The sequence below is a fragment of the Cydia amplana genome, chromosome 17, assembly GCF_948474715.1.
Source record: "Cydia amplana chromosome 17, ilCydAmpl1.1, whole genome shotgun sequence".
NCBI lineage: Eukaryota > Metazoa > Arthropoda > Insecta > Lepidoptera > Tortricidae > Cydia > Cydia amplana.
The window spans coordinates 13,603,992-13,621,413 of NC_086085.1; the positions used below are offsets into that span (position 1 = coordinate 13,603,992).

The following is a 17,422-nucleotide window of genomic DNA, read 5'->3' on the forward strand; positions in this document are numbered from 1 at the left end:
GCATAAGGTATTGAAACCGAAAGATGCATTACGTAATAGGTCCCGACCGCATTTGCAACATATGCCTCATAAATTACAAGCATTTGTTTCGTATAATATGTTTTTAAATGTGGGATCTTGTGAGCCTTTATCTATAACATGGAGCGACCACACACAGCATTTTGAACTTTAGCTCGATACGAATAAGGCATACGTCACATTTTTCGCTGTCAATAGCGACATACGAGTTTAAACGAGGATTCCCTAGAATTCCTTAACGAAGCTAAAAAACTGAGCGTAAACTTTCCTGTTACAAAAAGTTGTTTCGCCACATTGCCTTTGCAAGAGCGAGCAATAAAGGCATTCATTTCTAGGGTAAAGGGGGGGAACAAAAAGTTGACAGTTATGAACAACTGACGGGCTGACATCGTCTGGCCGACTGATCAGAGGGCCTACCGCGAACCACGCTCGACGTGTTGCCTCTCTGTCGCACTTTTAAATTTGTACATAAGTGTGACAGGGAGACAACACGTCGAACGTGGTTCGCGGTAGGCCCTCTGTGCCCCTTAATGTTCATTTCAATCGCTTGTCAAGTTGATGTATCATTCCTTTATTACCTTAAGCTTCCATCCCAAAGATGATGATCTTTGGGATGCAACAAGCATAATAATATACGAGACCTCTTGTGGGGGTTGTTTTTCCCCAACGTGGTAAAAAAGACAAAAAAACAACGGGTTGCACTCAGGGAGTGCCGGCAGAAGGGAAAACTCAATGACTAGTGAAAAATGCACTATGTATAATTGAGGTTAACGTCATCTAGCGTTAGCGTTAATTACTTGAAACCCATAAGCACATCACTGTTAATACTTGAGTTATATTAATACCAGTTTGAGCGAAACTCACTAGATGACATTTAAATCAATAAAGAAAAACTGTATGACATTACATGTAACAGTTTTTCGATCAGGTCACGTGTCCGTCTTACGGTCACGTGATCTGTCTCGAGTTTAACATTTTTTCCCCACCTCAAAAAGTGCACAGCGCCGCGAAAGAAGTTTTCACTTCAAAAACTGCCTAGTCTCAAGAATTATCATGGACACCAGTTTTCTACGAAAAACTGCCAGTTGATCTTTCAATCCCCCTTCAGCACAATTTGATTTTAGAAGCAACGGAATACGGAATCCATAGGTACCTACACAAGTTTTAAGCAACTTACGTCTACTCTAGGCCACCCGGTCACAGCGGCACCCGTATAAGTTTCGAGCAACTTATTAAATTGGACCTCAAGTTTAAAACTAGCGAGTGAACTCCTTAATATGTGACAAAGCTGCAAAGTTAGTTGTGGGTTCTCTTAAAACAGTGGCTATATGAAATTCACTCCTTCTTTCCTCTAACCGCCCAGAGACCTATAAAAAGGTCTCCTGTTCCATTCTAATTTGAACTTTGAGTTGACAATATAAAATTTAATTTTGCTTGGCAAGGTTTGACGTATGGGCGGCTAGAGGTTATTTTCTAAAGAAGGATTTTGATTTGGACTGAGGACTTGTCACATTTTAGGTACGACTTTACAAGTGCGACAGAGAGGCAACACGTCGAACGTGGTTCGCGGTAGGCCCTCTCTGTACCTTATTAGTAGAGATGCCCAGAATAGTGGTTTTCGCTGAATACCGAATACCGAATAGTCGGCCCCTCTCTCGGTCGAACACCGAATATTCGGCGACCGACTATTCGGCATGACATGCGAACATTTTGAGTCACAATTATTATGAAAACTGATCGCTAACAAAGCTCAACGTTAGATGACGTTAGCTAAGATAATATATATTTTTTCACCTCAGCAGCTCGAACAAGGGTACTATGATTCTTAAAAACAGTGAGCAAAATACGATTTTGCTCACTGAGTGAGACAAAATGACATTCAAGTGACCTTTATAGTCAAATGTCATTTTAACATGCGGGGTCTAATACAAGTTCGAAATACTTGGGTTCTATTATCTCTGTCCCTTTCACACTGTTAGCAAAAAGAGACAGACAAAAAAAAGTTGAAACGACATTCAACGGTATATTCACGGTTTATAATAGTAGGCGGGTCAGCACAGTTCATAATGTATGAGAGCTCTACATGAATTCTCACACTAGAGATTTTTTGAGATGTGATAACCTATGTTGCAAATACTATATTTAAAAAAAAATCTCCACAAAATATGTCACATGGTTTTAATAAATCCAAACTATTATTAAAATAGAAAAAATATATCAAAACATGAATCCGACACTCGAGATTTTTTAATATGCAGTTCTCAAACATATACTCATTATGTATTTATATTTTCTCCCAGCTTGACACCAAAACCAGCTCCCAATAATGTTCTTTATTAAAAATATTTTTTTATATAAAAATAACAACTATGTGTACATAACAATTACATGTTAATTAAGCTCTGTATATTTACTATATCCTACAAAAAAATCTCTCACGTAAATTAATCCATTTAATTACTATTAACCATTTTTGTTTTGAAAATGTTTTCGTTGCTTCGAGAAAATGGACAGTGGGTTTGTTTTTCACTTTCTCAAATCTCTTTCTCATGTTAGTGTAACAACAAAAAATCTCCCACGTATATGTAATATTGTATGGAATAAAACCATTATTAAATCATCCAAGCTATTTAAATTACCCTAAATGGCGGGTACTGATTCACTGTAGAGAACGTTTTATCGACTTCCATATCTCCGTCTCACTTCAATGTTCGCGGCAGACGATTGTTCCGCTTCAACAGCCGAGAGTTCGCGATCCGGTCGACCGTTAATTCTCCCATGACTATCTTACCCAGTTTCATCGGTATGCGTTGCGCGCTTACTTAACACACCTCAGGCCAAGCTCCTATAAAACGCGCAATGCATGCATGCATTGCGGTATCTCCTATACGTCACATATGTCAGCTATGAGGCTATGACATGGCTATGACAGACTGTGGCAGTTAGTTCCAAAGAAGTATACAGACTTGTCTACCCACCATAAAGTTTAGCGTAAAGAGAATATATCACTCCTTAGTGAAAAACCATACGGTTTGTGCGAAGTTGAGCGTTATGTCAATGCTAATAAAGATGATGGTTTGACTTACGGAAATGAATAATATAATATCATTTTATTTTATATTTCCAATTCCCGTTTCATTTACACCCAATATTAAATCTTTTTCCGTAATAAAATGCGTATATAATTACTGTCTTCATCTGTATTTATTTTATTTCTTGAACCCCCGTTATTCATAAACGCGCTACAAACCTCAATTAGCTAATAATAGTAATAATCGTTTGTCCTTATCTGTCACTTTAACTTATGTATTTGTAAGTAAGGGATAAACATAATTGAACTAAATCAGGCCCGTAAAGTTTATGAATAAAGTGGTTAATCTTTATTGCACAAAATAAAAACCTTATAGTACAAGAGGCGGACTTAATGCCATAAGGCATTCTCTACCAGTTAACGATGGCTTGTCCTCCGGCCCATTTGATCGATGACCTCCTTTGATTATTTATTTTTAATGGACGCCAAAATCCAGACAGGAACTTCGATTTTGACATTTACCACAGTAATGCAGTCGGTAGCAATGTCGCGCTTCAAAATTGCTGCAGTCGACTGCATTGCTGTAGAAAACGTGAAAAAGGTCATTCAAAGGGTAATAGGGTTATATACACCGCGGGATTTAATAACCCGAAAGATTGAAACCAACGATTTTAGAGCCTAATTAGAGTATATAAAGTTATATAACACATAGTCCAAAAACCCTTAATTTAAGAGATATTAATTATTTAAAACAAATCACAAGTAAAAAAATCTCAATTCTAACACACCCTTATGCGTGACGTAGCCACCAACTAATTTTACACGCAGACGCACTAACTACATGGTTATTAGCCAGTTTCACTTAATTAAGTTTGATATCCTACAAAAAGGTTTCACTACCGAAATTTTGTTCTGTTCTCAATCACGAGAGTACAAACTATTTACCTTTACGATAACTGGCTGATAGTTTGACGAAAATGACGAAATTGATGTCAATAAAATGACATATTTCATATGTCACACAAGATATGCGCAAGATAACATCTTTAAATTTGATTGACTGTAATAAATAAAATTCATTTAGCGGATATTCACTTTGTGTACGGATTTGGAAACCCGAAGAACTATGTGCTTCCGGCACGACGGACCCACTTCAGCCTAGAAGTTCGTAAATTGGCTAGACGAACAATACCCTGAGAGGTGGATTGGCCGTGGAAGCAACGTCCTAACCTGGCCCGCCCGGTCACCCGACTTAACGCCATTGGTTTTTTTTCTATGGGGAACTCTGAAAGATAAGGAAGGAATACTCAACACCAGTGAACTCTGGAGAAGAATTATTAATAAAAATTCGAACGGCTTCCGAAGAAATAAAGAACACTTTTGTAAACCTAAATAATGAAATCCGTTTAAAATTAAATCTTTGTGCTGAAAACGGTGGTACACACTTCGAAAACCTAATTCATTAAATTAATAAAAAAGCGTAATTGTTTAACATAGTTGTTTATTTTACTTTACTCAGTATAAATCAACACATCGAGAATTTAAAATACGTACTGATAAGCATGATCGATATTTTAACAAAAGGTCATTCAAGTAATCATCCCTTTCCAGGTGTAGTATGAGTTAAAACAATAAGAGGCATGATTTCTTTCGGATATAATCATGGTTAATGGCTTTGGTTACCTCACTCAAAGGAAAAGATTTTATCGCAAAGTTTCAACAATAATAACTGCACTATACCTACTGTTGTAGTAATTAATAAAGTTTTGATACAATTTGTGGTATTTTGAGGTGCCAATCAATTGAAATAATTTCAACGTAAACCTGATCCTAGACATAACTTGACACTTCTTGTCATGGAACACATGTCACTGCATTCGCCGTGCATCGTATGATATCGGAGTGATTCATGAAATGTCATGCTCGCTCTCTGTTTCTCTACTTGAGATTAATTAAACTCGCTCACTCTCTGAATAAAGGTTTGTTCACAAAGAAGCGGTAAATTAATATGATTTAATTTGTACTGAAATAGTAGTTTAATTAAAATATATAATTGGACCCATGTTGATATAACATTATTTACTCGTACTGTCGTCAAAAATACGTGATTTAAATCTTTCGGGTTATTAAATCCCGCGGTGTATAAAATGAAATGATGCATTAATAAAACTTTAGTTCAGGGATCGGATACCGGTATTTTTTGTATGGGAACGGAAACGGTATTTTTTCGTTCTTTGCTAATTAATTCATTTCTAATTGGGCAATCTAATAATACGAAGTCGTAACCTAAAAACACAACTGAGTCCTACATTTCGAGTATAAAATTATTCGAAAAATATGGTTATTTCTAAGTTTTTGCAAAAAACCGGTTCCGATCCCTGCTTTAGTTAATTAACAATATTATATTAAACTAGCTGTGCCCGCGGCTACGCCCGCGTGGAATTCGGTCTGTGTCAGTAAGCTAATTCATCCCTAATTTCTCTTTCTCTCCCCTGGAGGCGGAACTTGAAGTAAAGTTGACAGATGGATACGATTAGCGGACTGATAGTGTTATTTATTAAATAACACTTAAATTTAAAAAAATTGGCCTATGTTGTAGTCGCTTGGTAGGGTGCCCAGAATGGCATCTTTATTAAAGTAGGGCTTAACCCATACAATCGTATTAAAAACGCGAGCGTAGCGAGCGCGAATTTTTTTGATAGAAAAAAAAATTGAGAGATGCTATGTCAGGGACACAGCCGCAATGGTTTACGTGAAACGTTGGTGTGGATATCTAATGCGAGAGCCGAAGGCCGAGCTCCATGTAGGGCCGAAGGCCCGAAACGTCCAGTCTGTCAAGTGCTTTAAGCACAGAACAATAGTATAAGTGTCTAAATACGAAGGCCGAAGGCCGAGCTTCGTGTAGGGTCAAAGGCCCGAAGCGTCCAGGATGTCAGTGCTTAATCACAGAACAATAGTATCAGTGTCTAAATGCGAAGGCCGAGCTCCGCGTAGGGCCAAAGGCCCGAAGCGTCCAGGATGTCAGTGCTTAAGTCGAAGTAGTAGTCGATCGGTAGCGTGCCCAGAATGCCACCTTTATCAAATAAGGCTTAACTTTTAAAATCGTATTAAAAACGCGAGCGTAGCGAGCGCGAATTTTTTTTGATAGAAAAAAAATTTGAGAGGCTATGTCAGGGACATAGCCGTAGTGGTTTACGTGAAATTTTGCTGTGGATATCTAATGCGAAAGCCGAAGGCCGAGCTCCATGTAGGGCCGAAGGCCCGAAGCGTCCAGGATGTCAGTGCTTAATCACAGAACAATGGTATCAGTGTCTAAATGCGAAAGCGGAAGGCCGAGCTCCGCTTAGGGCCGAAGGCCCGAAGCGTTCAGGGTGTCAGTGCTTAAACACAGAACAATAGTATATGTCTAAATTCGAAGGCCGAAGGCCGAGCTTTATGTAGGGTCGAAGGCCCGAAGCGTCCAGGATGTCAATGCTTAAGTCGTAGTAGTAGTAGTCGCTCGGTAGGGTGCCCAGAATGCCACCTTTATCAAAGTAGGCTTAACCTTAAAAGTTAAAAACGCGAGCGTAGCGAGCGCGAATTTTTTTGATAGAAAAAATTGAGAGAGGCTATGTCAGGCACACAGCCGCCATGGTTGAATTTTGGTGTGGATATCTAATGTGAAAGCCGAAGGCCGAGCTCCGCGTAGGGCCGAAGGCCCGAAGCGTCCTGGATGTCAGTGGCGTCAGTGCTTAAACACAGAACAATAGTATTAATGTAGGTTAATGTGTGTGCTGGGAGTCCTGAAGCACTCAATGAGTTTAGCAACTCCGGAGGGTCTGTTGTGACGTTGCCTTCATCCAAGACAGTGTTAATGGATTTAGGTATATACTGCCTGTTCACTTTCGATTTCCGCCAATATTCGCGCATGTGTACCTAGGTAAGTATAGACGTACGACTCTCTCCAGTACCCCCTGATGCACCACAGTACTTGCCGTCGAGCGCGTCTGTCGTGCGAATCCGCTGAACGGTCAACCGTTCTTCGCACTGCGTGAACGTCTCCGATTCTTCCTCAGATTCCTGAGACCGTGCTACCTTGTAACCGCAATACGTTTCGAGAATTTCGCGAAAAATTAGTTTTTTTCGGAAAGGTATGGTAACGCGTTTAAAATGCAAGTCCAAAATTGTTTGACATTTACAAAGACATAATACCTATTTAAAATTTAAAAACTTTCGCGTTTTGAACACATATTAACTCACATTTTATAGACGGGCCTATCTCGAAATTTATTTTATTACCTTTATTTACCGACGTTTCGACACAGGTTTCACTGGTCATGATCGCGGCTAACTGATGTCCCAACAAAATGTCAAAACAGAGATTTGTGCAACTACCCGACGAAAAGTGTATGAAAAAGTTTGGGGTAGACATCATATTTTCAAACCACCCACTTCACATAATGTTAATTATTGTCAATAGACCCGCGATAGACCCGTCTATAAATGTGGTTTAATATGTATTTGCAAAGACGTTTGACATTGACTAAGAAAAATTTTGTTTTTTTTTTACAAAGTACATACACAAAAAAGTTTGCACCACTTTCTTAAGTTAGCGCCATAAGATTCAGGTGCAAACATAAGTTAATTGAGTGTAGTGGCCACCCCCCCTTTTAGGGGTTGAATTTTTTTTGCCTAAAATAGGGCCAGGGATTTTCTTGACAGATTAGTAAAGTTTTCATCAAAATCCGTTCAGCCGTTTTCACGTGATGCGCGGTCAAATAAACAGATAAACAGACAAACAGATAAACAGATAAACAGACAAACAGACAAAAATTCTAAAAACTGTTGGAACGTGTTCTGTTATCGATTCTAAGTATCCCCAACCAACTTTTTTTCGAATATCTTCCATGTACAGACTTTCGACCCTCTTCAGCTTTATTATATGTATAGATCATTAACAACTTTGACAGCACGATCTCTTCGCAGGTAGGTGCTCTACAAGGAGTTTATATTACAACATTATTTCCAAGAAATAATCTCTCATTGTTACGAAAATGTTGGTAGGGTGGCTTTAGGTTACTTTTCGTTCATATCGTCTTGGATATGGGTGAACATGGTGTTAATACACTCAGTATCAATCAACCTGTAAAGATATTGTAGCCTGGCCTTTTCTCGAAAAGTCTTCTAGAAAAATTTACGCTCATGTCGTCTCGGATATGAGTATATTTGGTATCAGTGCATTCAGTATAATATCCTGAACACAAATATATGAGATGACAAGCGCGAAAGTGGTGAGGGTAGTTGCTATGACGCAAAGTTTTTACCATTTTTCTTTTAAACATACCATGTGGGGTACCAAATGAAAGGGCCTTGTAAGTAGATCACAAATATATAACACATTGTAACACTTTTACTACTTAATCCAACAAATTATTTGAAAACGTTCAAAAATTTCACAATGAGTTGAATTCCAACTGCTCTAAATTGACTAAGATAACTTGATCCCAAGTTTCCTTGCAATTATACGTAATCGAGGGCCAGGCTCATACTAGTTCTCATGTCGCGATGCGCTAACGCTAACAAAAACTAAGCGTTATGAATTGCTGACATTTGCTTCTTTTAGTTTCACTCTACTCAAGCATCGGATGACAGGATCGTTGAAAAGGACAAACATATCCTTTGACGTTACGTTACTCTTCTCGTGAATTGTCAAATTTTAAAATTCGAAATTAGCTTTGGAATTTGTCCGGGTGGCTATTCGAAGTATAACTTGGTGGACGGTACTTACTAACCAAATAAGCTTGAGATCCAGTATCATAGATAGTTGTAAGACTTCAAGGGTCTATTTATATCTGACTGTGCATCCTGTATTCTAAACGTTTTGTGAATAGATATAAAAATTGACACCTATCATTTTTCACATAAACACAGACACTTTATGCATTGAATTATTAAACCTTAACGCAATGCCATAAGTCATAAGGTATATTTTCCTAATATACCTTGATGCTAATTCGAACTTTGTTATAAAAGATGTCATTTTATATCATTCGCGCGTGCATTTCACTCGTACTAGATGAAATATGTATTGGTGCGAGCGAGACGGTTGGGCGAATGATAACAAAATGATATCTTTTTGACATCTTAAACAAAGTTTGACTTGGCCTCTGTGGAAGCCTGGAAATACAGCATACTTCATTGACTTTTTATGCTGGAAATTGATTTAATAATTGCGAGAAAAATAAGTATGTTATTCTTCAATAACTTGTACACTTACTGTCAAAAAACTAGAAGTGTCCATTAATTGTGTAGAACATTATTTGCTGTTTGTTTCCAATATCATGCTGCTATTCTGCGAATATAGCAGTTCCTCAGGCAGATAAATTAAACATGATCGAAACAAATACTATTAACCACAATAGTAAACTTTTCTCTCAGTGTGGGATATTCTCGGTCATGAAAAACTTACAAAGTTATTGTTTTTTTCATTAAATCTATAATTAATATTATTGTCGGGAGAAATTCTGACCGTGTAGTCGTGTAAGCTTCATAGCCCATTCTTCAAAAAATCTCTAGTGTGAAATTACTGTTTAGGTAGTCTAAAATAAAAAATAAAAAAAATGTTATTTCTCAAAAACGGGAACAGATATCAAGTTGTTAATTCGCAGCCGGGTATTCAATATGATATATAATTCACCCGTGTAGAAACATTTGACTGTGCAATTAATGTAACTTTAACTTTATATTGACTCCACTATAGACCCCCGAAAAACTTCAGACCGCATTGTTCCAAACCACGTACGAGTATGAATTCTTAATAATTAATTAATAAAAATAAAGTTTAAGATTTGATAAAAACTGATAAAATACTATATTTTAGGTATTTTATTGTACAATTAAAATAATGAACTCAAAAAATACACAGATCATCACGCAAAATTAATTATTTTACTTTTAAGAATTTCTACCATAAGTAGTTGACAAATAGGTAGTACGTATCCGCAATTCGGACCGTATATTACAAAGATTTTTTTTACAAACAAAAAGTTGTCGATTGAAGTGTCAGTTGATGTTTGTTATTTCCATATTATTTTACTGAAATTTATTATTACGTTTTTGTGTTCCATTGCGGTAATTAAAATTAATTGTTTGTATATCTTAAGAAAACATGAGTGCTGGTATTAAGTGATGAAGAAGGATTACATTTTTCAAGTTGTCTAATATGTATGTTCTCACTGCTCAGGTGAAAAATGTTGTGTACTAGACGAGATCAAAGCTATTTACATCTAGTGCGCTTTTGAGTCCCTTACTACGCTCAAGATTCTAAATTAGATTCACTCGCTACGCTCGTGAATCTATTATAGAATCTTTCGCTTGCACGGGACTCAAAATAAGCACTCGAAGAAATATCAAACTTTGATCTCTTGTTGTACAAATAACTATTGTTGAACAGCATTAATGAATAGAGTCAAACAAAACAGACTCATGATAAAAATAAAATGTTTTTTAATCAACTAATGCTCAAAAAAGGGTCTTCGTATTTAACAACTTTCCAAGGACACATTCTAAATATACCTACATAGTTTTTGGTTATTTTTATTGTGCAATTTTTCTTTTTAAGTAGGTGCAACAAGGCATTCGGCCGAATAGTAGGCAACATTCGGCCGAATACCGAATATTCGGCAAAGTGGCCGAATAGGCCGAATACCGAATAGTTGCCGAATATTCGTGGCATCTCTACTTATTAGTGTAAAGTTTGTTATGACGGCACGTTTGTAACCTAAAACCACTTTCCCAAGGGCAGTGAGTTCAGTTTGTAAATTATTGTTAATTTGAATAGTTAATTTAGTTATATTTCTTGTTGCCAAATTTAGGTCAAGTATTCCTAGTAGATTAGATAATCCTGGACTAGTAGTTTTCTTCTAGACTAGCAGGCCAATTCGAACGCATTGAATTCGAATTTCGAACTCGCTGTTGAATGAATGATTGAATAAAATTATGATGTTTTTGCGAGCTAAGTAGTAATGATAGGTACAAACCGGTTGAGTTCAGACCACCCGTTGTTGAATAACTTTATGAATGAAAGTCTTGGAACGTGTGTTGAGTCCGTAAATGATGATAATTAATTAATTAATGTCACAACAGTCATTTAACAGTCGGTCAAATTTAGTTACGACTATACCTATCAATAATAGTATAATTTGCAAGAATTGAGTTCTGTGAATTACAAGAACGAGGAATAAATGAATAAATAAATATTATAGGGACATTCTTACACAAATTGACTAAGTCCCACGGTAAGCTTAAGAAGGCTTGTTTTGTGGGTTACGTTATGTAACAAAAGTAAACTAAACTAAACTGACCTCCGATGACGAGACACTTCAGCACCAGCGTGTCTCCTTCGTGGTAGGGCCCGATTTTGTCCTCAACCTTGTTGTCCAACTCATCGAAGAAGAACGGTTTACTTGGCAGCACTGAAACCAAAATTATTTCAAGTAAATTTACCTGTAAAAATAATAATTCAAAGACAACTTGAAGACACTTTCATAAATAAGCTTTATACGAGAAAGCCTGTAAAATAGTTAAAATACTGCGATCAAATTAATTAATCAATCAGCGAACGCATACAGATATATGTATTATTTTTTACTGCAACTCTTTCGAACATTCATTAATTTTATTCGTAATTGGCCTTATAGGCTGCAAGTAAAATATTCCGATTTTACCGGTGACTCGGGTAAGGTATTTTCACCACACCAACTAGTGAAGGCTCTCTTGATTCTTCAAAAACTGATAGCAAATTTATATTTTATCCACATGTGAGGCAAAGTAATCAAATGCAAATTTTGAGTTGTTTTCTATGTTTGCTGGTAGAATTGACTCTAAAATTATGATTTTAAATTATTAATATTTAATAACATCCATTTGGATTTGATTATGTTTGGAATATTACAGTTACTTAATATTTTCTTCGGGTTGGTGTGGTGAAAAATTTCGTGTTTCACTCGGGGGCAAATTTAGTTTAACCCTCGTGCTTTAATTTTGTTTAACAACTTTGCCCCCTTGTAAAAAAAATAACTATTAACTAAGGCGGTTGGTAGGATGTTGAAGGTGGTGACTGGTTGAAAGCTTGGCTGCGTGAAGACAATGTTCAACGTTTTAACTAAGGACCTTAGTCCGTTTTTGGAATTTCTGTGCAAATCAACATAAAAAAGCGGCCAAGTGCGAGTCGGACTCGCTCATGAAGGGTTCCGTAATTTATGACCAGTGATCGGAATTGGTAGTGCCATTTCACGGGACTTCGGTGCGTAAGCTTAGTATGGATATACCTTTTCACCCCGGGATTTCATATTACCTACTTCAATTAAAGACATGCCAAGAAATATTTTTGTGAAAAAAACCGGCCAAGTGCGAGTCGGACTCGCGTTCCAAGGATTCCGTACATTAAGTCCGACTCACGCTGACTGCACATTTCTAATAGGTTTTCCTGTCATCTATAGGTAAAGAACTATTTTGTGTATTTTTTTCAAAATTTTAGAGGGGGGGGGACTATTATCTTGAATAACGGCTAAACTATTAAGCCAAAAATTATTAAAAAATATATATATATTTGAAATCCTTACAATGAGCTCTTTTATTTGATATGTAACACGACACGATATAGTTTGAAAAACTATAATTTTCTCATTTACCCCCCAAAAATGGCCTCCATATTTAAAATTCATTTATTTGCGTTACACGTCCATCTTTGGGTCACAAACTTACATATGTGTGCCAAATTTCAACTTAATTATCCAGTAGTTTCGGAGAAAATAGGCTGTGACAGACGGACGGACAGACAGACGCACGAGTGATCCTATTAGGGTTCCGTTTTTCCTTTTGAGGTACGGAACCCTAAAAATAAGAGTCTTGGAATCCCGAGTCTTATCCATGTTAAGTACAATGTTTGAGGTCATTCACCCCAAATGGCACTACCTATTCCGATCATTGTTTATGACGTAAGTATTAAAAAAAAACTACTTACTAGATCTCGTTCAAACCAATTTTCGGTGGAAGTTTGCATGGTAATGTACATCATATATTTTGGTTTAGTTTTATCATTCTCTTATTTTAGAAGTTACAGGGGGGGGACACATTTTACCAGGACAGACAGACAGACAGACAGACGGACGGACGGACGGACGGACGGACGGACGGACAGACAGACAGACAGACAGACAGACAGACAGACAGACAGACAGACAGACAGACAGACATAACGAATCCATAAGGGTTCCGTTTTTTGCCATTTGGCTACGGAACCCTAAAAAGTATTCTTTATAGAAAAATGAGGCTGAGGAAAGGATGAGGCTAGGTGCTCGTGTAAAAGGACCTAAAAACTCAGTTTGTTGATTGGACAGAAACAGCTTTAGGTATATAAAACGAGAAAAAAGTTTTTCATAAAACATCTAAATGCAATCTCATCTGCCTTCCATCCATAAAATAAAAGTTTTATCAAACATCGCAGACAATCAAATATTTAAAGTAACAAAACTCTAAATAAAATCCGCATACTCGTAACGAAACCGGGCATTTCAATTTTCTGATGTTTTAAAATGCAAAACATTTTCCCCGTCCTTTAAAGTTTTAGAACATTCCGGTACAAAATGCAAATTCGTATGTGTAAAATAGTCCAGGAGGCCGATCTTGTTCTAAAAATTGGATAAAGTTTTCAACTAATTTTGATACGAACTTGAATTGCGTCATCTAAGCCCGTATGAGTCACCGACAGTGTCAAAACTAACATATACGGTAACGTCTTAATTTTTATATATCTCGCTCGCACTAATATACGAGTACGAGCGAAATTCGTAGAAAGTAAGTTACGTTCTCGCTAGCATTTATGTCAGTGCCAAACTGGTGGTAGCCACACTGGAATCTTACAGGCACCAGTAAGAGCGAGCAAAATACCTTATGAGACGACTCGTGATTGGATTTTGTCAGCACAGTATCAATCAGAGTGAGCCGCTACCGCTGATTGCTGCTCACGGTCGAGGTCGTGTCAAAACAGAGTGAAAACCATATCATACTGTTCAAACAGAATCGGCCTCCAATTCGGGTAAATCTTAGCAGATTGCTGATTGAGAGAGCTTTGAATGGCTTTGATCGCACCTAATTGAAATTAATTTGGGATTTCAATGGATGTTATTGTTTTTATTCTGTTTGCAAGTTTAGTTTTGTATGTTATAGTATCTTCGCCTAAAAATAGAAAAATGAGATAAGGTGCATGTAGTTGTAAAATTCTTTGTTTTTGATTGTTTATCTTGATTTTAAATCGAACGTGTAAGGTTCATCACATTTTCTCAATTGAGGGAGCGAGCAATTACAACTTTCTATTCATAATCAGATTTTATGCAAGTTATTAAAACATTCAACGTAATTCTCTAGTTCTTAGAATAATCATCAAAACGATCACCGAATATTATGTCACATTTCCTCGATTCTCCCAATTATTATAACTGTTATAATATCAGCCATTAGGTATAGTTGCTAACATACGTGGACCACCAAAACGCCTCTATACATAGGTATACATATTCATAAATTCGAGCTTATGTCAATGCAGTAAGATCTATAGTTGCTTCAAGCTAATTTGAATATTAAAGATAACATTGAAACTACAGTTTAATATAGGTACTTGCGTCGAAACATTCCATTAACCATCAAATTAACAGTAATAGCTCATTTATACGAGTAATCTGACAATTACACCGGTCTTGGAAGTTATTACCTATATCAGTGGTTCCCAAAGTTAACTGGGTTCTGTCTGAGTTTCTGACCCACCTAACAAAAACTGCTAAATTCAGGACCCACCTAATCATTCTATAAATTGTAAATACAGATGTCAATCACAATGAAATAAAAAAAAAAACCGGCCAAGTGCGAGTCGGACTCGCGCACGGATGGTTCCGCATCATCAACAAAAAATAGAGCAAAACAAGCAAAAAAACGGTCACCCATCCAAGTAGTGACACTAGTGACCCCGCCCGACGTTGCTTAACTTCGGTCAAAAATCACGTTTGTTGTATGGGAGCCCCATTTAAATCTTTATTGACCGAAGCGTAGCGAAGGTCTACGTTTTGACTCGGGCATTTTGCTTTTGTATGTCCGGATGTTCTCCTCTACAGGTCGCAATTCTTAACCGATTTTCGTGAAATTTTGTGACCGAATTCTATGACTAAATAAAAAAATATTGTCGATCCGGTTTTTGGAAGTTTTTCAAAATGGCGGAGTCGTGATAGCTCCCGTCTAAACAAATAGTCGTATCGGTATCATAAGAGTTTTTTCTTTTTGAGATGTTTATAGATTAAATGGCCAAAAATTCAGAAAATTTGTATCGCTGGTTTTGGCGGTATTTAGATATTTAGGTTTTACTTGAGAATGAGTAGCTAAATTTCGTCAGCTTTAGTAAGAACTATAATGGCGTATTTTGCAAACGTTCGCTTTTTTTGTTTGCATCGGGAGGTCCCTGGTTCCATCCCCAGTAATTGTATACTGCTACATAAATTTTTGTATTTTTTTTATACTTAAATTTCGTATAGTTGTTTTTTATTTAATTTTTTTATTTTGAAAAAATGCAAAATTTCGTATTTTTTATTTATCAAGCGCGGGTTAAGCGTATTCGTTTAATTTTTGTTTGTAGCTTTGTGTAGTTTTTAATTTTTTGTTTATATTACATGTAATATACCTATATTTTAATAAATATTTTTGCCATACATTTATTCAGTTTTAAGCTCTGCTCGCGAGGTCTACAGCTCACAGAGCCACTAGTTTTATTCTGTTTTTAGTATTTGTCGTTATAGCGGCAACAGAAATACATCATCTGTGAAAATTTCAACTCTCTAGCTATCACGGTTCGTGAGATATAGCCTGGTGACAGACGGACGGACGGACGGACGGACGGACAGCGGAGTCTTAGTAATAGGGTCCCGTTTTTACCCTTTGGGTACGGAACCCTAAAAATCAACGATGATCAACTCTGACCAACGTGGGACTCGAACCCACATCCTTGGATTGCCCAGCTGACCATCCGTCAAACAACGCGAATTTAGTCATTGCAACTGTGACAACGTCACTAGCGACATCTGCATTCTAAGGTTCACAACCTTGACCACCTCGAGGACATGCGTTACCGCATGACTTACCTCCCGACCTCTGTATCTATTGTCTTTGTGTCTTGACATCTGTATTTACAATTTATAGACTGTAATAATGTTGTACGTCCCACCATAAAAACAGGAAAAAATATATTACCACCTAATCATTGCCGAAAACCCGACCTTACATACTCGTAGATATGAGGTACTGAAGGAAAGTAGTACTTTTATAGCTTCATAAAACAGGCAAGGATAGCCAGCAACTGCTGAGAGCCAGAATTTCGGTAACTGCATTTTGTTGTTCGCGTATCGTTTTATGTTTCAGGGCAGCCACCGCGCCGAGCGTCGCGACCTATAGTTTGGGAAATGCTGACCTATATTGATAATATCTTTAGGCTTTCGCACACTGTCGTGTTTTATTCACTGATGTAATGTATTTGTGAGACTTGTAGTTGTTTGGAGTTAATATCATTGCAAAATAATTTTACAGTACATATGGTGCTGTGCTAATTTACCGCCCTAGTGATGCGGTAACTAGCACAATACGTGCCTATGTCAAAAAATTTATAGAGCCATATGTACTGTAAAACGTTGTACAATACACGTGCGAAAAGGTAATTCGCAACTCGTGTCGATTTAAAACACTCCCTTTCATCGTGTTTCAATTTATCGCCACTCGTTGCGAATTTCCTACTTTTCGCACTTGTGTCGTAAATAACTATAACGTGTTAAATATTTCGTGTAAGTACCTACATGTGACTCTTTAGTCGCTCATGTGCGGCCGCATTTAAACGCGCAGGTGTGTGATGCCCGGAAACTGATTGGATCCATCCATGTGACTGATGTATGTTTGCAGTATGTATTTGGTTTGTACGATTAATGTTTTTAGCGCCGTGAGTAATTGAAGCTTTCATGTTACGGATTATATTTAAAACTTTTTTGGGCGCCATTTTTGGTAAAATTGTCTTAAGCGGTATGTTGATAGATTGAAGTGCAGCGATAGACGAAGTTATTGATTACCCGATTCCCTGATAATAATTCCCCGGTTAGGTATAATTTTTATTAGAGTAAAATATTTTTTTTAATCCATTCTACGCAACAAACGTGTGGGAAGGTCACCGGTGTTGTACAGTTGGGTTGAATTAATAATTAAACAATAGGTAAATGAATTCATGGATTTTGTTAAAAGGGACCTGATTAAACTTTGTGATGCAATGATACAAATGATACAAAAGGGTTAAGGTACAGACGACCACCG

The 17,422-nt window shown here is 37.1% G+C and overlaps 2 protein-coding genes across 3 annotated transcripts in view; one reads left to right on the forward strand and one right to left on the reverse strand.

The window, feature by feature from the left end:
- LOC134656088 (CLIP domain-containing serine protease B4-like) overlaps positions 1-17,422 on the forward strand; it is a 288,523-nt gene that overhangs the window by 40,985 nt on the left and 230,116 nt on the right. The gene's annotated exons all lie outside the window — the stretch shown is intronic.
- LOC134655807 (hemicentin-1-like) overlaps positions 1-17,422 on the reverse strand; it is a 73,618-nt gene that overhangs the window by 15,097 nt on the left and 41,099 nt on the right. For both annotated transcript variants that reach the window (XM_063511283.1, XM_063511282.1), the window contains exon 4: positions 11,392-11,502. In XM_063511283.1, the coding sequence (XP_063367353.1) occupies positions 11,392-11,502 (111 nt within the window). The remainder of the gene's footprint in view (positions 1-11,391; positions 11,503-17,422) is intronic.